The following is a 21,092-nucleotide window of genomic DNA, read 5'->3' on the forward strand; positions in this document are numbered from 1 at the left end:
GTGTGTGTGTGTGTGTGTGTGTGTGTGTGTGTGTGAGTGTGTGTGTGTGTGTGTGTGGTATATCCCAGTAGAGAAGATACTAAAGAATTTTGGTTGTGGGAAGCTTATGTTTAGAGTCTAGGAACAGGAGGCATGGCTCCGTGATTAAGAGCACCTAATGGGCTCACAACATCCACACAGAGTGGCTCACAGCCACCTGAAACTGCAGTTTCAGAAGACTCAATGCATTTTTTTTCAAGCCATTACAGGTACACTCATGCATGTACCTACCCCCTGTCTCTCCCCACCCCCATGCATACTTTTAAAACTTAAAAACTGGGGCTAGAAAGGATGGCTAATCAATTAAGAGCACTGGCTGTTCTTCTAGAGGACCCAGGTTTGATTCCCAGCACCTACATGCCAGCTTACAACCATCTGCTATTCCAGTTCCAGGGATCTGATGGCCCCTTCTAGCTTACATGGACACAAGTCATGTCATGGGCATGTTGCCTAGTCATATGTGTATGCAAAACAATCATACATGTGAATGTATGTTATGTTTATATAATAAAAATAAATGTTAATTTTTATAAAAAGAAAACATACAAGAACATAAAGTTGGGTGGGTAGGTAGGAAGAATCGGGAGTAATTGGGGGAAGAAAAAACATGATCACAATGTATTGTATAAGATGTTTTTCAATTAAGTAAAAGAAAAAATTATGCATGGGACAATTACTGTCAGTTTAGCAACAAATACCTTTTATCATTTATGGAATTCATTGAAATTGGGTTTGATATTTGGCATTTATAAAAATAAGACTGAAGGTTGTCGAGGTTTGTGGTTCCGCTGTTGTTGTTTTGGTTTTGGTTTGGCAGTCTCACTGCAGAGCTCTGGCTGTCCTGATCTCACTCTGTAGACCAGGATGGCCTTGAACTCTTGGAAAGCTGCCTGCTTCTGCGTCTCGATTACTGGGATCAATGATGCACAACCCCATGACTAGGAAAAATAACACTGACTTCACAGAGTATATATTAATCTAAGAATTACTGAGTGCTTTTCTTCCTTTTGTGTACACAGACACAAATTTAAACTGTGATGAAATAGTCCCTAAAGAGTCTATCAATAATATCCACTATGGAAAGAGTCTATGAATAATATCCACTATGGAAGGCAATGCTGACCAAGCACAGAATCTGATTATGTTTTAGCAGGGAAACAGCCAGAGAAACTGGACAACATTCTGGGGAATGTACGCCATTACTCCACAGAATGGGTGGAGAGATATTACCAAATTAAGTAGTTGGCTTTAAATTTCACTGACAAAAGTCATCTATATCAAATCCTTACTTACAAATCTTGCTTTCCTGGAGTTCGGCACCTACCAGTGCTAGCCCTGACTCTTAGTGGAAGAAGCCCCGCTGGGAGGTGAGGCTGTTTGTTCTCCAGATGCAGCTACCGTATTCTAAAGGCAGAAATCATCCTGATATTTGTGTCTACCTCCCTCCACCAGAATTATATTGCTTTAGGAATTTTATCGCGACAAATTAAAACTCAAGTTCCTTATAGAAAGATATGGAATGAACGAACAGAAGATGTCTGTGAATATTTACCATAGTAACTCATCTGGGCTGTAATATATTCCTCTATGCTGGCTTTAAGGAGAACTTCATTATGACCGTAATTGTCTCTTTAATTACCTATTAACAAGTAAGGAAATAAAAAACCTAAAACAATGTTATAGTATATGAAAGTAGAAAATTATATTTGGTATTAATTAACCAAATTGGTATTCCTTAACCAAATACTAATAACATGCATGTTTTCAGTAAGCACAATTACTTTTCTTCTTGTCCTACATGTTCCTAGGGAAGGACTGACAACCACTTTAGACCAATGCAACTGCTTTCCCCCCAATCTAAACTGTCTTTGCTATCTCCTGTTTGGGGAGGACAAATCTTACATTGATATCATTAAGAAGAAAATGCTAACTCCTTGGTTCTCCAAGGCTGTTCAAGGTGAGAATCCAAGCAGCTCAGATTGCTGCTTCCTGTCTGGGGAACAGGAATTTCTGCTTCTCTAAGGGGACAGGGGTCTTCCTGGATTTGTGCCCTCTCAGAACACACACCATCTTTTCGTTATTATTTGGACAGTTATGATGTTAGTTTGTTTTCAGAGAGACAGAAAGAGTGAAGGAAGGAAACATGGAGGAAGGAGGGAGGGAGGGAAGAGAAATTCTTATAGGGTGTACGTGCACCAGGATTTCAGGTCCCATTGTCAAAGGTGCTTGGTGAGGGATCCATGTGAATCAGCCTCGCTTCACGCTGCAGTGACCTAAGTTTGGATTCCAGACTATCGTATATTCAGCTCATTCTTCATGCTCCGCTTCTATCTAGTCAGCCCTAAATAGTTTATACAGAGCAGCCCTCTGTCAGGTTCAGACAGACTAGGAGATCAAGTAGGCTTCATTAGAACTCCTGTATGAGGCTTTGAAGAACAGAGCTTAGTGAAGAAAGCAGCACCATTGCTCGCTTCACTGGCCATTGACCATGTAGTAGTATAAGGCGGGTATATGGTGCCTGGGTATAATATCTGTGTTTGTCTCTTTACCCCACACCGTAATTTATATGGGTGCATAGTGAGATGGTGATGAGTTTCTATGCTCATATCTAATGAGTACAAATTAGTGTAAGAATTTCCCACTGATTTCTTCCCAGCACCTATTTATAGTGGAGCCCACGGTCACCTCCCCATACTCACCCACGATGCTAGCCTCCTGCTCTCTGTCTCCCACTTCTTACTTAAACACTTTCTACTCTTAAAACAATGGTTGAAAAGGATTTGAAAAGCGTCATTTTACAAACAAGAGAGGACATAAGCAAATCGGAATAAGGAGATCAATCTGCTTAAGTTTTAACACATCTTCAGGGGGACCAAAAGTAGACAGTGACTGAGTAGGAACAAAATCTCCTTATAAAGTCACCCATGATTTATTCTGTTTTAAGTACATTTTTATAAAGAAAGTGCAGAGTAAAATGAAGGCTCTCTCAATGTGGAAACAGGATGTCACGGAAGAGTTTTCCTGTATGTAGTTGTATAAGACAGCAGTGGTGACAGACGGACATCCAGATGAGTCACTGTAGTATAGCTTATAAAGACATAATCCTGAAAACGACCTTCATGCATATAAGTGGGAGATTATTACTGTACGTCTGTACGATAGCCAACTGTGAAGCCATTTAGAAGACTGAGACAGGCTTACATGGCCCTGTAAGGAGTGGTCCTTAAACACTTTTGAAAGGGTACAGAAGAGCTTCAATTTATGCTATTGCTACACAAAAAGTGAAAAATCTTGAAACTATGTAGACACTTCTGCATAGATCAGTAAGAAACAGTGACTCTCTACCGGAGACTAGAACTTAGTGTTGAGAAAACAGAAAGGTAACAGATAACGTACTGTTTCTGCAGCTCCAGGGGGCTTTCTCTCCCTCTCTCTGGCCCGCCACACCTCCTTCTCAACTTTTTACTTAAATATCCATTTCTTAGCTTTTTTTTTTTTTAAATGAAAGATGTATTATGTAAATGCCTTAACCAGAATAGGCAATAGAAAATGTAAGCCCACATCCCACAGCTTTAGAAACACTGTGATCAGGGCTTTTGGTCTTTCTGTCATAATGTGTCCCCAGATAGCATTCCAGCTTTGGCTTCTACTCCTTCCCCATACATCACGGATCCAGTAACACAGCACTCACCTCAGGTACACTGAATTACGGCTGAAGTTAAAAGCAGGTTTTGAAAGACTATGTGAATCTTTCTTACAAATAGAAAATGACTCTATATTCATAAAACTAGACAATATAATGGCTGCAGGCCAGGAAGAGATTTTGACAAATAGACAAATTTCAGTCCATTCTGCCGCCAGTGGTCAAAGGTCACTGGACTAAGAAGAAACATTAAACCTGGATTAAACTAGGGTCAGACTAATGCCAGGCTTCCTTGGAAGAAGGTAGAGAGGAAAGTATACTAAGATCAAGCAACAGGCAACAGGCCAGTCTCTGGATCCAGCGTAACCCAGTGAGAAACCACTCTCCCACTGATCAAAGCTAAGAATCCGTATGCTTTTCAGACACACACAGAACTCTGCCTACATATTAGGAGACCACAACTCAGCATTTTTCAGCATTATGATCAAGGTTATTTTAGAAGCAGCACACAGATCTAGCAGTAGAGGACTGCTTAATTAATTTCAGGACAGCCATACCATAGAATACTTTGAACCTATAAGAAGGAGGCTTTTCCCATACGGATGATAAGAAAATGACTTTAAGGTGTTCTTCGAAGAAGGCACAGGGCAGTTTATCTACTAGGTTGTATTTGTACCATGCAGGTAGGTGGTAGGAGAGACAGAGAAGTTAGCCAGAATATGAAAAATATCTCTGAAAGCTACATAGGGCACCTGATAATACTTATGTCTCCGAGGAATGGTTATCTCAGGAAGTGAACACATTTTCCTTTCTAAATTTAAGATTCTTAAAAACAAATGTTGGGACAAAAAGTAAAAGCCTATTTTCAACTGAAAGAAAAAGGCGCACTCTCTTCAGTAGCACATACCCTAAAATTGGAGCAATACAGGGAAGATGCTCATGGCCCCTGTGTAAGCATGACACACAAATTCGTTAAGCGGTTTATAGTTTTCGCATCAGTTTCTGTATTCATGTGAATGTATAAACTTGCAGTAAGTTTTGAATGAAGAAAAGGCAAAGTCACCTCTCTGTTGTAGAGGAGACAGTAAGAAAGGCTGGGTCAACAGACTCTGCTTTCCTACCCCTCCCCCACTGCAGAGAAAGTCCTATCTCTCTGTTGAATAAGATCCCTTATTTACTGTGGGGGTGATCATGCAACATCACTGATCACCTCAAAGCAGCTGGCTCGACTTGAACTGTACAGAGCATGAGTCTGGCAGATAGAGAGCAAGCATCAAGTAGGAACGGTGGGTGGGCAGGACACTCTCGCCAGAGGGAGGGTATCTGGTGAGAAAGCACACGTGCTCTGATCAGATGAGCCAGTTTCTGAGTAGCAGACACCACCACGCTGCTCCTTGGTCCCTGTGTGCAGAGCTTGTGTGTGCCCAGCAGTGTGTTCCTGTGGCGGGGTGTGAGGGCAGGCCAGGGGTGTGAGGACAGGCCAGGGGTGTGAGGACAGGCTTGGCTGATAATGAGTCAGAGTCTACTGAGCTTCCCTCTCACTAGGCTGTCCCTTCAGCCTGAGAAGTACTAAAACTTCTAGTCTGTAAAGGTTAAGAGCTGCCCGAATTACCTATAGGAAGGAGCTTGGGAAATTAGTGGCTTTTAATGGTATTACTTCAAAGATCATTTCCACTCATGGAAAGAAAGGAAAGAGTGAAGGCATTTCTTTAAAACTGATCTTTGAAGACTGCATGCACTCAAAAACTACCTGTTTGGAAAGGTCAAGATTCTTCAACACTACTTTGTGCTTGGAATTTGCATTCCAGGACCACTCGAAGTCACTCAAGGAACAAGATGTTCCTAAATAGACCTTCCAGGGAAGTGGTGTGTGTGTGTGTGTGTGTGTGTATGTGTGTGTGTGTGAAAAACCTTTGTTACAACAGCAACAAACCCAACTTCACTTCTTAAGGATTTGGAGACGCAGGTTTGGTGACATAAGCAATTCTAAAGTTATCCATGGCCTTGCTCTTATTCCTACCTTAAAAACAAGCGAGATTCTACCATCTAACCTCATCATTGGAAGAAGAAGCTAGAGAGCTGAGGACAATGGGCTATGAAGCTGACAGAGATGCCTGCCAGCAACCTTTCATATAGCCCCAGATAGCATGCCCACCCCAGGTTCCCAGTTATTCCTGGAGTACTCATAATTGAACAGTCATAAACTGTTTTATTTGTAAGATATAATCCATGCTCAACACAAGTTGTTTTATTTGTTGGCTACCAATGGAAAGATGTTTGCTAGGAGTAATGTTAGGATTGGATTCTGTGTAGGCATAATGTTTTTGTGCACTGTGTAAAGTTTACCCGTGTGTTATTCAAATGGAGATGTCTCTGTCCTCATATCTTGTTTTAATCCGGACACGGCATTGCAATGTTTCTAGCAAGAATCTCCTGTCTTAAGTTTGTGTAAACAATTCTTACTGTTTTATTCTGTGCCTTGTCAATAAATGCTCACCATCCAATGGCTGGGCAGGAGAGAGAATAGGGCGGGATGTCCACTAATGAGAGGTAGGAGGCCAGATGTACTGAGAAGGCTGAATTGGAGCGGTGATAAGGGGGTCTAAAGAGCCAGATCAATGATAGCATGCAAGCATCACAGGATGGGACTGGGAGGTAGCCAGATTAGCATAGAAAGTAAGGATAGATCATTAGCTGCTCAGTGATGGAGGTGCAGTTTTAAATAAATCTTGGCTTCTCTGTGAAGTTATTTGGGATTAACACAGGGTAAATAAATTCAGCCGCTGGATTACTTCACTGTTTACATTTACAGTGCTGGGTGGCATGAGCAGGAACTATGAGGACAGACCCCATGCCCACAGGGCTGTGAGGGGAATATATATAACTTTCCAAAGATGACTTCTTATTGAAGGACCACGGGATGCTGCTTGGTGGCAGTGTACTTGCCCAGCATGTGCAAGGCCCAGGGTTTTATCCTCAGGGCTGAAAAGACGAATTTTCTAATTTCTAAATGTCTAATTTACTCATAACTATCTTAAAGAGGGTGATCAAAACCTAAATTAAAAGTTGTGGCTTATGAAATTATATGAATGGGGACAGCCAATCAATGGTCTGTACAAGAGTCAAAAAAACCCAAAAACCCAATAAATCATATTCTTTTTCCAAGACTCGGGTTCTGAGCAAAAACATAAAGAAAATAGGAATCATAAAATTGAAGTATCTCCATTACTGACACCGAGTCCTATGCCTTTATCAAACAGCCTCTTAGCTGAAATGCAGAAACAATTCGATACTATGACAATCAACCTCTCCTGTATCCACAACCACTGACCAGTATCACATTCTCTAACTACAATGATTTCATAACTTCTAATGGTTTCAGATTTGCTCTTCCATGGTGGGTCCCTTCTCTATTAACCTCAAGAAGTCTTCATGTGGGCTTTCTGTGGCTAACATGTCAGGAGGACTGAGTCCAGAACTAATGGCAGTCTGTCCGTCTGTGGATGCGGTTGTTCACTCTTTCCCAACCCACCAGTGGAAACAAAGCGAGGAACCTGCATTTGCTCTGCTCTTAGGGAGAAAGGCTACAAAACCACATCAACCCACAGCATAGCCTTTAGTTCCCTGAGAGCCCAAGGGCTCTGAAGCCAAGACCTGGAATGAGCTGCACTTTGAACCTTCCTTTGCCTCTTTAGGAAGTGCGTGCATTCAAGAGAAAATACTATGGTCATAACAAGAAGAAGTTGTAGTGCTTAGTACCAGACACTGTGTTCTTTCTCACCATGGAAGTTCTCCAGTGGAGTTTACAGGCAGCCTTCCTTGGAGATCTGCTAGTGGCTAAGCAGGTACAAAAAGTGAGGGGCCTGAGCTCAAGGCCCCAACTTATCCAGTGCTTTTACTTGTGTGTACTGCATGGTGAGCCTTTATTATTTTTATTTTTTATTAGATATTTTCTTTATTTACAGTTCAAATGCTATCCCGAAAGTCCCCTATACCCCCCCCCAGCGCTGCTCCCCTACCCACCCACTCCCACTTCTTGGCCCTGGCGTTCCCCTGTACTGGGGCATATAAAGTTTGCAAGACCAAGGGGCCTCTCTTCCCAATGATGGCCGACTAGGCCATCTTCTGCTACATATGCAGCTAGAGCCATGAGCTCTGGGGTACTGGTTAGTTCATATTGTTGTTCCACCTATAGGACTGCACACCCCCTTCAGCTGCATGGTGAGCCTTTAAAGTGACATAAAACCCAAGAACCCTCAACTACAGAAGTCTCCACTTGGCAGAAGGAGAGAAAACGTTAACGTAATTAAAATGAAATGTGCCATTGATGGGGAATCTAAAGTACAGGAAATTACAAGCAAGAAACAAACACATGGTGACAACAGTTGAGAGACCGAGGCCTGTGAGCCGTAAACATGTAGCCACCAATACATAGGTGACTGCAAGAGAACTGCATTGGATAATGATGAAGCCCATAAATATTCAATGCATTTAAAGGCCCGAGACAATTAGAAAAATCAAATGTGGAATTTTCTATGTGGAAGAGAGCTATTTATGAGCCGAGAACACAAAACAACGAGTCAAAGAAATAGAAAGACGCCAAAGATCTAACCCAAAAATGAACTATGAAAACACAACCTGCCTATTTCTGGAAACTGTCAGGCCTTTCCAGCAGGGCAGGAATGCTAAGAGTGGACTCCGGGTGGCACGGGCAGGGAATATGAGGACAGACCCCATGCCCACTGGGCAGTTCCTCTACTCTGTCCCTCAATAGCCCTGGAGAGAAAGATAGCAAGTTCCTGAGTTAAATGTGGTTTTGTAGCTAATGGTAGTAAGCCAGACAGGAGGTCAGACGATTCCGTGACCCTGCAATGTGAGTCTCTCCAAACAAGTTCAGGAAAAGGAGAGCAAGCAGGAGCGAGATGCAGAGTGTCTTGCATAGATCATAGGACTCAGGTGACACTAGGGTCAAAACATGTCACAAATATTCAACCCAGGAGAGTAGACACTCCCTGAAGGGCCTCTGCTCAGAGGCCATAAAATCCAGTAGACAACATAATATGGGTACCACCTTCCCCCACTAACGCATCTACCTAGAGAGAACTGAGCTGCACAGGTGTTTCCGGTTAGTGTTAGCCATTTGTAGGAAAATTCCAAAGTGAGTTAATCAGAAGAGAGCCACGGCACCTTTGATAAGCAAGCGACATGGGAAAAAAAGAACACTCAGATTAGTTAAGGGTCAGAGAGCCCAAAATATTTTTCACACTATGCTTTTGTAGAACGAGGTTAGAAATTGCAGAGGTAGCTGACTACCAGACTTATTTCAACTGAATTTTGACTGTAAAGTCCCCCATTTGTAAAGGCATGTGAGACAGCCGGGGCTGTTCAGAGATACTTCATTCATCCCACAAGCCACTTCTTGGTACTGTTCTGCCCCTTCCAGCTGACCTCTTGCCCTCACATTCCTCTACCTTAGAGCAAAACAAAGGAAGGCAGACTCAGCAACTGACAGGAGACATTTGGACCATCTAAGACTTGGCAGAAGAAAAACAAACAGAAGAATACTTCTACCCCTGGATTCATCTCCACAGTCTCCCCATCTTTAGTGGTAATGGCTGAGGCTCTTTCAACTTAAAGGGCCTTCAGTTCACTGCACCAGGGGAGCTTGGGAACATTTTTAATCTGGCCAGTAGTGATCCGAGTGTGGATTTTTCGTGATTGAAGAACACAGAATCTGACATATACATATGTCCTCCAGAACTGTAGTCATAATTAAACATGACCAAGTACAACTGTATAGCCGTTGCTTAGGCCAAGAACAGTTCTCTGTGCTTTATAAATGATAACTCGTGTGAGCGCTCTGTGTCGTGAAGGTGCGTGAGATTTCAGAATGATTTTAGAGACAGAGGACATGAAGCACGGGAACTCGGTGAATTGCTCAGCCAAGGTCACACAGTCAAGAAGGTCAAACTGGAATTTAAAACCAGGCTGTCTAGAACCAGAGTCTATGTCCCCCACCCCAGATACGCTGGTTCCCCAACTTTACCACACCCCAGATGACCTGTGACACATGCAGGACTGTGTAACATACATCCTTAATGTGACCATTCCCGTCTTCAGTTTCTGTGTTACACTTTCCTTACTCGGGAGCAACAAAGAGGGGAAGGGAAATGCTGAATGTCGCTACATTGCATTCTTGTAAAAAAGGAAATGAAGGCTTGAAGCTGACAGTGCCCTCAGTCTTTTAGGAAAGGCAAGGGAGACAGAAAAGCCTGGGAAATCTTTTGGTTGGTTACATTTTATAATATACTGTAACCTTAAAGAGCCCCCCGTACTTATCCAGATGCAGATTTGCCAAGCTGGTGCATACTTGAGACATTTTAATTACTCGGTACAGAAAAATAGAACAGTTCCGAGTGTTGCTTGGGGAATTCCTCTCAGGAGCCCAGGGGTTTTTACCCTAGAATTATTTCGACACACCTGGCATTGAACCTACATTCTCCTAATCTCTGCCTCCGGGGCAGGTGTGAAGGTGTGGCCCACTGCTGCGCCAGGGCATTCTGCCAGGGCATGCCTCCTTGACCTGGGTAGAGCTAGGCGACTGTGTGGACCTCGAGGCCCTTCAGAGTTTGATTCCCCCATTTCCTGAAAGTTACTGCAGGCAAGAAGGAAGATAGGCTCCTTCCTGCAAAGAGGCTGACCATGTTTTTATCTGGGATGGACTGCTTCCCTATTGGACCAAGAGAGAGAGAGACTATACTCTATTTTGCCTGGTGGCTCACCAACCTTTATACCTGCGAAGGAACCTCTGACTGCCAGTATTTCTAACACTGTCATGTGTTTGGCAGAAGGCGACTCTCCACCAGGTGCCAACCCTGTTTTGGACCATCTTCCTGCAGGAACAATGCTGAACTGACTGACCAGTGAAAGCCAACAGTGCCTGGTCCTTCCTTGTACTAGAAACTAGAAACTCCATCTCTCTTCAGGAGGAGGCAAAGGTTGGAATGAGCAAGGGGCCAGTGTGCACAAGTAATAAGAAGCCAATTACTACTCACTGCCTGTCCTCAACCAAAGACGATAGCCTGAATGTCCACTAGCCAACCTGTGGCAATCGCTCTCCTTCCTCAACCAAGTCAAACAGTAGCAGATTATTGGTATCAGCTGAGGGGACTCTTCATCTTTTTGATTCCTCAGTCAGCCAGTCCATCTGTGAGCCAGTCTCCTCCATTGCCCTCTGGACTTTATGATCCTCCTTCTCTATGACACTTCATGGCTGACAAGGTGGAAGTCCCACTGTAGAGCCCTCCTCAGTCCCCCATCATCTCCACGGATGTCTCAGAAAGGTACTTGATCATTTGGGGTAGGGTGCATCTTTTTTTTTGGAGGGAGAGGGGAAAATAGGAAGAGTGGGATAAAGTTTGGAGGTCCAGATCGAAGTAAAATCTGAGAAATGTGCCAAATCACTCAAAGTTTTGTTTATGACTAGCAGTTGTATCATTAAAGTATCTACTTTGATCATGAATAAAATAGAAATCAGTATTCTGATTTGTCACTTACTATATAAGACTTTGATCAATTACGGAATCTATAAACGATGTTTTCCAGAAGTTTCCTATGACACTATCAGTTGGCTCATGTGGATGTCAGTATAACTTCTCTTCATCAAAAAGGACTTGAAGGGGCTGGAGAGATGGCTCAGCGGTTAAGAGCATGGGATGCTCTTCCCGAGGTCCTGAGTTTAATTCCCAGCAACTACATGGTGGCTCACAACCATCTGTAGTGGGATCTGATGCCCTCTTCTGGGACGTCTGAAGACAGCTACTGTGAACTCATATACATAAAATAAATAATCCCCAAAGAAAAGAAAAGAAAAGAAAAGAAAAGAAAGAAGGAAGGGAGAGAGAGAGAAGAAGAAGAAGAAGAAGAAGAAGAAGAAGAAGAAGAAGAAGAAGAAGAAGAAGAAGAAGAAGAAGTGGAGGAGGAGGAGGAGGAAGAGGAGGAGGAGGAGGAAAAGGAGGAAGAGGAGGAGAAGACTTGGAAACGGCAAGCGGCCACCTTACACAGCAGTTCCAGTGGTGGTTTTACAGGAACTCTTAAGTTCCCAGTTTATTTAGTGTAAATAGTGTCTAGACTCACTATCTCACCGTCATCTCAGAGCTTGGAGCAAAGGAGGGAGGAAGCCTGATGAGAACCCTAGAGCGGAAGGAACTGAAAACAAAAGTTAAGTGTGTAGACCGAGGCTGGAGCGATGACTCAGTGATTAAGAGACTGATGTTCTTCCAGAGGACCTGCGTTCAATTCCTAGAACCAACATGTTGGCTCACAACCACCTGTAACTCCAGTACCAGGCTATCCTCCAGCACCAGGTGGTGCACATACATGCAATCAAAACACCCTTACACATAAAAGAATAAAATACATTGTGCTGTTGGACAACACAGTAAGTGGCTCTCTGTAAATGGCAACGCTGGCACTGTGACACAGGTGCCTCTAATTAGAAAGGGGCAGAATAAAGATTTGGGTCAGATCTGCACAGTTAAGACTTATTCAGTAATGGTAAGCCCTCCAAAGTGCAGAGTAAAGTCTAGAACCATCACACACACACACACACACACACACACACACACACACACACACACCAAGGAACAGGAGTCTCCAGCCCCAATACTCACGTTGGCACTGTCCCCAGGACTGGCGGGCCCAGCCCCAGCAGCAGTCAATCCTGCTTCCATAGCGACATAGGCCGATTGAAGATACTATTTGCCTGGGCCACCTACCAAACAAATAAAATATTTAAAATAAATAAAGACACCTGAGATTTAAAATAATTTCCCCTTTGTTTTATTTAGAAAATATATATACTTAAACCACACCCAGTAATTTTCTACAAGCTCCTTACTGTCTGCAAGGAATTGGAGAATAAGACACCTTCTCAGTAGTAGTCCTCCAGTGATCTAATTTCTAATTGTAAAGTTAAATGTACACACACCCAGCCCACAGGAGTAGGGAGAAGAAACCGTGTTGGCTGCAACCAAGAAAGCTCAGGCTACTATTCACGGGATGGTTTCTGAAAGCTTGAAATAAAACAGATTAGCCAGACTCACAGCTGTTGGGGGTGGGGAGGAGGGGGCAGTTTTGACTAATGCACCGGGACGCTGAAATGTGCTGAATAACAGATCTGTCAGAGCAGAAAGAATGTTTGCTTCGTATAAAGGGCAGATAAGGAAATGGGCAAGAAGAGGAGCTTATTCAAAAATCAAATGCAACCAAGCTCTTTCTATACAACTGCCGCCTCCTCCTCCTCTTCCCCACCACTGCTGTAAGAAAAGCCCAAAACCAGGCCGTGAAGTGTCTCAAGTGTCCTTGTATTTTACCAGCTGTCTGCATCAGCAATCCACATTATTTCCCTCTCCGATGTAAAGTGTACCCAGAGAGACTGCAAGTTTAGGATTCAGATTTATGCATCAGATCACACTTACACCTGTGACTGTTTAGATTCACACCTACCAGACTTTCTGGACACCTAGGCTGTTTGGGACGCCCTTTAAAAGCTGTTAGAAATTACAAGTGTGTGTGTGTGTGTGTGTGTGTGTGTGCTTCTTTGTAAATGTGTGTGCCCCAAAGTAATGCACCACAAATCCAAATGTGGGCAAAGAATTGCTTTTGGAAAATAAAAGGCTTAGCCTCTGGCTGCTTTCCACTTTTCTTTAAACTCTTTATCTCTTCAATTCATCTTCGCTTTACCCTCAGGCCCAAAGTACAAAACAGCCCCAACTTCTATTTCCTCCGACCAGGTGGTGAACCAGGAGCGGGTGCCTTTTTCTTCCGCGCTCTGTGGCTTTTCCTCTGGTCCCCTCCAGGGACAGGAAAGCCAATCAATCCTGGAATTGATTCGTTCCAAGATTGCAGGTAAAACAGGTGCGGCATCTTCAAGGCAGCCCTGGGACAAGCTCTGAGGGATGCGGACAGAGGTGAGTGGTGGTGTGAGCCAGCGGGAAACCTGTCCAGCTGAGGCCTTCAGTGGGGACTGAGCCCGGGATCTCCGGGGAGATCGCACGGTGAGCTGCCTTGGGGGGACACGGTGAGTGACAGCAGAGACCCTGCCGGAGGTTGTTGGGACCTGTCAGAGCAAGCAACAGTCAGGCCCGCCAGGTCTGAGCGGTGCCGCGTGGTACACACACACACACACACACACACACACACCGAGCGCCTCCTCTCAGTACTCATGTTAAGCTTGTGTACTCCGACCCACAAACCGAGAGCCCTCGGGTGCCATTTGTTCCAAGTACCGTCCTCGCCGCCACCCTTTATCGAACCGCCGGTCACCTGCAAGTTTCCCCTCGGGACACAGTCCATCCTGATCACTGGCTGTAGGGACGCTCCACGAGTCACCTGTGTCCCGGCTCCTGCCCGCTCTCACCGCACACGGGGCACGAGCCTCTCTTTCTCCTGAGCCCGGAGCCAGGCTGCTCGACTCGAGGTCCCTGCGGGAAAGGGGAGGGCACCCGAGACCCGCCTCACCTCCCGTCGAAGTCGGCAGCCACCTGCAGGTAGAGCGAGGACGCGAGCACCGCCGCTAGGAGCACAGCCATGCCGGAGGACCGGGACGCGGGGACGCTGAGGGTTGCGGGGAGCTGAGCGTCCCGGGATCTCCCGGCCGCCTTCGGCGCGGCACCCGCGGCTGCTGGGACGCACAGAGCGCGGCGCGCAGCCGGGCAGGTCTGCGGCGGGCTGGCAGAGCCCCTCCGGCTCCCTCCTGGCGAGGGGAGGCGCTGCGGCGGGAGCCGCGCCGCCCGCGGGGAGGGGCGAGGCGGGAGGGACGCGCCGCGCAGCCCGCCGCCCTCTCTGCCCCGCCGCCCTGGTGCCCTGGGCGCGCGCCGGGGCTCGCCCCTCCCCGGGCCCCAGGGGCAGGGGCGGCTCAGGGGCGGGGATGCGGCGCGCAGGCAGCCTCGGCCACGGGTGGCGCTTGCCCCCCGGCTGCGAGAAAAGTTGGGAGCAGAGCTAGGGAGAGGGCGTGCCGGGTGACCTGCCTGAAAAAGTGAGCCCAGCCGCCAGAGGCTGGGGCGACAGTGGGGTTGGAAGTGGAAGTAGGCGTTCTGTGGGGGTAGACAGATGCCCCCCACATACACACGCAGGCGGGCCACAGGGGAGAACCCAACTTTTCTGCACCTACCGAGGGGTTCCTGGACCGATTAAGGCAGGCAGACCCAGATTGCTTCTCCTACAGAGCTGGAAAATCCCTGCACCTTTTAACGGGGGGCGGGGGAAGGGGTTCGGCTCTCAGGTCGAATTTTGAAGAAGAACCTTGGAAAATTGTCTGTCTCCTGAAGCTCCACTTGCTGCACCCCGTGGGTAGGGCAAGTGCTCCACCCCAGAGGAAGGGGAGTTAGTTACCACTTAGCTTGTGGTGTAGCTGGTCTTGAGGGGACCTCTTTAGAACCATTTGAAGTAGTTACTGAGCTATCGTAAAAAGCATTGTACCAAAGGACTGAAAAGAAATGATTTTCATAAATATACGTTCAAACTTAAATCATTCCTGTCCTTAGGCCATACCCCCAGTGGCTGGCTGTCCTGTCCTCTCTCTCTTCAGTCCATGATCTCCTGGCCTGGCACCCTCTAGGCATGCATTGAAGAGGTTGCGTGTATAGCTGAATCTCATTTCCTTGCCTAAAAGTCACCCTAAAAGCCAAATAAGAATGCTATTTAAAATTGTTATCTTCCCCTCTGGTGTCACGTCCAACCATACTTTGCCCCCCCCCCATTGTACTGATCTTTCCTCTTACAGCATAATTTGTTTATCTATGCCTTCTTTCTGTGGTAATGTAAACTCTCCAAGAAGAACATCTTTGTTTAGTGCCTACAACATTGCCTGGCACATAGTAGGTGCTCATAAATGTTAATCGAAAGTATTTGTTACCGTACATTCAACTGTCACTCCGTTCTCATCATTTTAAGGTTTCTGCTACTTCAACTTGTTAATGAAAAGTTCTGTGCCAGTTTGGTTACACTATCCTGATTTATCAGTATGTGTAAAAACAGGACTTTTCTGCAAGAAAAGGAAAAATAATAGTTCTTTGATTTCCAAGTTGCTTCTGTTAGCAAAAGAAGTTTCTATTTTAATCTCAGAAAATTATCTTTGCCGGTTCAGGCTTGGGACACTGTTTTAGGCAAACAGCTTGGTGTCATCCATTTCAGATGCTTCTAACAAAGTCCAAAATAGTCTAAGGGTCAAAATATTTTTTTTTTCTGCAGAAAAGTCAAATGTTTGTCAGTGTAATGTAGGCTTGTTTCCAGACCCCACTGGCTACTCCTTGGTGGCATGCATTGCTTATTGGCTCCTGTTCGGTTCCTGAAAGAGCTCCATTGGCACAGTGGATGGTTGAGTTAACCTGCAGGCTAGAGAATAACTTCAGAAGAGGGAAGAGTGATAAGTGGAAATAAGACAGTGACTGCACACTTCTCTGACATAGGTGGGTTTTTTGTTTTGTTTTTTGGTTTTTTTTTTGTTTTGTTTTTGTTTTTTTTTTTTTTGCCTAGAAAACCTCCACAGTCCTTCACTTGAACAATCTCCACTTATACTTTTCGGATCCATGCTTATAAAAATTTTTGGCTTGTCTTCTATTATATGGACTTCTATAATATTATATGTCTCTAAGAGCAGCTCTTGGTGAATTATGTTATAATTGGCTCTCTCCCACATTAGGTCTTTCTAGCTAACAAGAAGCCAAAGGTAATACCTCTCGTGCCAGTACATCCTGGGTGCTCGGCCCACTGGCTGGCACAAGGCTTAAATAGGTTGGCGGGGTTGAATGGACAGGCATACTGTCTGGTGCACACTCGCTCCTGCCTGGAGGAAGTGGATATTGTATCAGTCTCTTGTATCATGGCTTGAGGAGATGATAAAGGATTTCTATAGTGTATCAGGCCATTGTGTTATAACTAGTGAACACTAGTGATTGTGTTGTGCCAGAAAACATCATGAACCCCAAAAAGATCACCACGGGGCCGATTCCAATGCAATCTCATTAGGATCTCTTTATTCAAGCTTGAGCTTGGGCCACACCACTGTCTCTGATGCAGGAGAACAGGAGGGAGCCTCGAGCCCATATAGAGGCAAGAAGCAGGTATCTAGCCTGGTACACATCTGATTGGGTGGCATTATGGCCTTTAACATAATTGGCTGGTGCTGGGAGCCAGACCATAAACTTAACTTCTGCTTTCCTCCTGATTGGTGGTTGTTAGGAAGTGAAGTGCCAGGGGCAGGCCTGTAACCTGGAGGTGCAACTTGATGGGGAATAACCTAGAAACTGGTGTTAGACACAGGTCTTGTTGTGGGGGTAGCCTGGAAACTGGTGCTAGGTACCAACCTGTTAGTTAACTTGAGTTCAACCTTGAGGTCCAGTTTTCTAAGATGGAGTCTGAACCCAAAAGATTTGGTCTCTCAATTGAAAGGAAAAAAAAAAAAAAGCAATGGGATTCCCAGACTGCTTCACCAAGTTGATCACTCTTGTTTGTTCTGTGTTGGAGTTTAATCCAAGGTTCCATGCATGCTAGGCGAGCACTGTAACCATTGAGCTGCATCCTCTGCCCCACTCTTTCATTTCAGCCTTAAAACACATCAGCAGGAACGAGATCAAATATCCTGCTTTTAGCAATAGCTGCACTTAACCTGTAGGACAAATGGTTGGTTAGGTTTCCTGATACAAAACACCTTACCAGGAGTAATCCCAAGTTTCACATATACAAAAAAAAAAAAATATCTGCCATTGGTGGCACCGTGGTAGAAATGACAAATGAGAATCAAATGTCTAACTTTCAACCTCCAGAAATGACAAGTGCTTCATTATTTAGTTCTTTTATCCCAACGAATATTCATCATAGAGTCTACAAACAGTCATCTCTAGGTACCAGGACTTCAGCTGGAGACAAGGTCAAGGCTGCCCTGAGAGACTTCATAGTCCCCTGAAGGAGCAAGGTATCATCCACTGAAGAGAGGCAGATGCGAAGAGGTTGGAGCATGGGTTCAGTGAAGACAGAGGGATGCGAAGAGGTTGGGGACTCTTCACTCGTGGATCTCTTCCAACTGGCACCTTTTAGAAGGCTTGAGCCTTCATTGTTTTAAGGAATTCAAAGAGACAGACGTTTTCAGGCCAGACTCACAGTTTCTGTGGCAACTAGGCTTCCTTAAAACCTCATAAGCTTGGGATCTGGTTGCTCCCAGTCCATTTCTTTTGCTGATAACCACAGCTAACACCGATTCTAAGCCTAGTTTCTAAGCTTTAGTTCCTTTCTTCCTTCTACCCATACCTTCCTCTCTCGTCCTTACAAAGGCCACCTTGAGGCCAGCAGACACACAACAGCCATTTGGGGGGACAGCACCCTGACTCTCACCAGGGTGCTGTCCTGCACCTTTGTATCTACTAAGTATCAAGGCATAAAAGTAACTCTTCAATCTCACAGGCCCCGACTTCTCGACACTCCCATTCCCTTTTATTTTTGCACATATGAAGTACTCGGTTCTTAGCTGACCTTTCTACTGATGCCTTACCAAAAGCAATAACGAACAGAAAATTACACTAACCTCATTATTTTTGTGTCTGTATTTGATACATCTGTCTCTTGATCTGGTGGGAGAATCAGCTCCGCAGAGCTGTCATTTGGCCTCCATTCGTGTGCAATGGCATACGTGACCGCAAACAATAATAAAATAATTGTTTAAAAACATTGATATCCAGACATGGTAGAAAAACGTTCTCCCATGTACACCTAATCTCAGATATAAGCATCAAGGATAAAGCCCTGAACCCGTGCTTAGCAAATATAGTCTAGGAATATATCTGAAGGAGCCATTTTTATAAATTATTTACTTAAATTATATATATGAGTACACTGTAGCTGTCTTCAGACACATCAGATCCCATTATAGTGGTTGGTTGTAAGCCACCATGTGGTTGCTGGGACTTGAACTCAGGACTTCTGGAAGAGCAGTCGGTGCTCTTAACTGCTGAGTCAACTCTCTAGCCCCGAAGAAGGGATTTTAAGAAAGTTAATTTCCGAGTCCCATGTGGGTCCTAGTTAACAAACTATCTTCTCCTTCTGCATGAGAATTTGACTGCTGTTCACATTCTAGCTCCTTCCCTCTTTCAGCTTAAAAAGGTAGCATGTGACCCATATTGCCTGTAAAAATGGCTTCCACACAAATAAAATGTAGTCAAGGGGAAGCAAATACAGTAACTAGCAAACCATCGCATTGGGCACTGCTCACATGACTTTTCTGTGCCCATTCCTTGGAGGGCCCCTGGACACCATGCCTATAGTGTTGGCTCAGAGATGGCCCAGACAGGATAAGTTAATTATGTTCAGGCAGTTACACCTATGTAAGGATGCTTTTCTTTATATTTTGCACCCAAGATCTGCTGCTATGTGAGCTGTTTGCTGAAGAGGGGCATTGGACGCTCCTGTGCAGGCACAGGGTGGTCCCCACCCTTTATCCTTCAGAGAAAGCAGGTGCTAGATGTGGTCATGATAGTCTTGTGGGCTCAGTTGTTTACTCACACCTGAGAAGAACTCCTGAGAACATAATACAACCTATGGAGGCCTTATTAAAAATAGTTATATTAATCAGTTATAGAATAGATATGTATTTGAATCATATCTCAAACTAAAACAAAAATACTCTATAATAGTGAAGTACTGGGAAAATTTTTATTAATGTTAAGAAAAAAATGAAGGAACAGGCTTTTTGTTTTAATTCTGCAAGTTTGATAAAATTAGGCAAAAATATGTTTTGAAGGCATGAAGCCGTTTTCTCTTATTTGAAACATAAATGGCATGTTGTAATAATTATTTAATCTCAGTCAAGGGTTTCTACCCCCCACTTTTTATCATTCAATTCCCAGATAAAAGGCATACAACTCATATTTATAATAAGCCTTTAATGAATGCACTAGAGCTGAGTAGATATCTACCCTGGGCTATTATAATCTACTTGTCCATCGATAACCCCTCTTATTACTTACTGTGTTCCATCTGAGTAGCTCTTCACTCCAATTGGCCAGCCCTCAAGGTCATGTTTTCATGACTTGCCTAACCCATGGCATCTTCTCTCCCTACTTCTCTCTCTCTCTCCTCTTCATGGTCTCTGATCTGACCACAAGCTCAAGTCTGGGAACCCAAACCTTGCCAATCTCTCTTCTGTCCAACTATAGGCTGCAGGCATCTTTATTCACCAACCAGGAATAACCAGGCCTTGGGGGCCAAGTACTTAGCATTACATAGGAAAAGCCTAAACCTTGATAATGACATGGTTGCGTAACAAGAGAAAATGAGCTAATCTACTGTAGGGACTGGAGAGGGTGGAGAAAGGATTCAACAAGCAAGGTGGCTTGATGCTCTTCCAGATGACCCAGTCCTTTCCCAGTGCACACATCTGGTGTCCCACAACCACTGTCTCCAACTCCACTGCAGGGCTCCAGTGCCCTCTTCTGATCTCTGAAAGCACCTGTGCACACCCAGCATACAAAGACACACACACACACACACACACAAATTAAAAAGACTCTTTAAAATAAAATGAATCTATTGCAGTTGATGTCATGGCACATACATGTAATTCTCATGATTGAGGAAGCTGGGGTAAGAGAACTTCGTGAGTCAATGAATTCAATAGAACTCGGGCAATGTAATGAGACTTTGTCTCAAGACAAAAACAAAATTGTGAGAAAATAACAATATCCTATAAGCTATTCAGTTATAAAAAATTGTAATATGGATATATACATATAAGCATTAAAATATAATGAAACCATTAACATTGAATAATTCAAATTCTTATGTTAGTTTTCTCCTTATAAGCCAAAGTATTTCTCTCTTAGCTAACGTAACACACAAGAAAAGAAATGCTCCAGGCATGGTTATTTAAATTCTGAGTGTTTCTCATCTGCTTTCAAATAATTTTGCGAAGGGTAATGGAAGGCTTTATTTGATATCCTTTGGATTCTACTTGAATTTAGCTGAAATCGTCGAAGTGGCTGGGAACCCTGGACAGCAAATTAGAAAGCAGCTCCCAGAGCTCTAAGATAGCGTTCTATTCCGTTTCCTGCTCCTCGACCTCTTTTTGTGTCACAGGGTTTTACTCACAAATTAAAAAAAAAAAAATGAGTTCTCTTGTTTACTTCTAAAGAAGGGAAGATGGTTCCATGTTTATAAGATGTGTTTCATATCCCAGAGCCAGACATGGCGATGATACCTACCTTCTGTAACACACTATCCTTAGATCCACAGTAAAAATTCTTTCCACTAACACAAAGCTCAGAGCAGGCTGGACAGGTCTCCCCAACAACCTTCTGCAAGCGACTACGCAGGAACCGGAGTCTCCCACCTTTGAAACAGCTCTTTTATGCACCCCGCT

At 44.4% G+C, this 21,092-nt stretch overlaps 1 protein-coding gene and 1 non-coding gene across 5 annotated transcripts in view; one reads left to right on the forward strand and one right to left on the reverse strand.

Moving 5' to 3' along the window:
• The window catches only part of Npnt (nephronectin), a 67,991-nt gene extending 53,561 nt beyond the window's left edge, over window positions 1-14,430 (reverse strand). For all 4 annotated transcript variants that reach the window (XM_029475504.1, XM_021157581.2, XM_021157582.2 and 1 more), the window contains exons 1-2: window positions 14,204-14,430; window positions 12,355-12,455 (exon numbers count right to left, since the gene is read on the reverse strand). In XM_029475504.1, the coding sequence (XP_029331364.1) occupies window positions 12,355-12,455; window positions 14,204-14,274 (172 nt within the window). In that variant the 5' untranslated portion in view covers window positions 14,275-14,430. The remainder of the gene's footprint in view (window positions 1-12,354; window positions 12,456-14,203) is intronic.
• LOC115030683 lies at window positions 4,567-4,673 on the forward strand. Its single transcript, XR_003836287.1, has one exon. It is a non-coding gene; the product is annotated as a U6 spliceosomal RNA (small nuclear RNA).
• Window positions 14,431-21,092: the final 6,662 nt, after the last annotated feature.

This window comes from Mus caroli, chromosome 3, assembly GCF_900094665.2.
Source record: "Mus caroli chromosome 3, CAROLI_EIJ_v1.1, whole genome shotgun sequence".
Classification (NCBI taxonomy): Eukaryota; Metazoa; Chordata; class Mammalia; order Rodentia; family Muridae; genus Mus; species Mus caroli.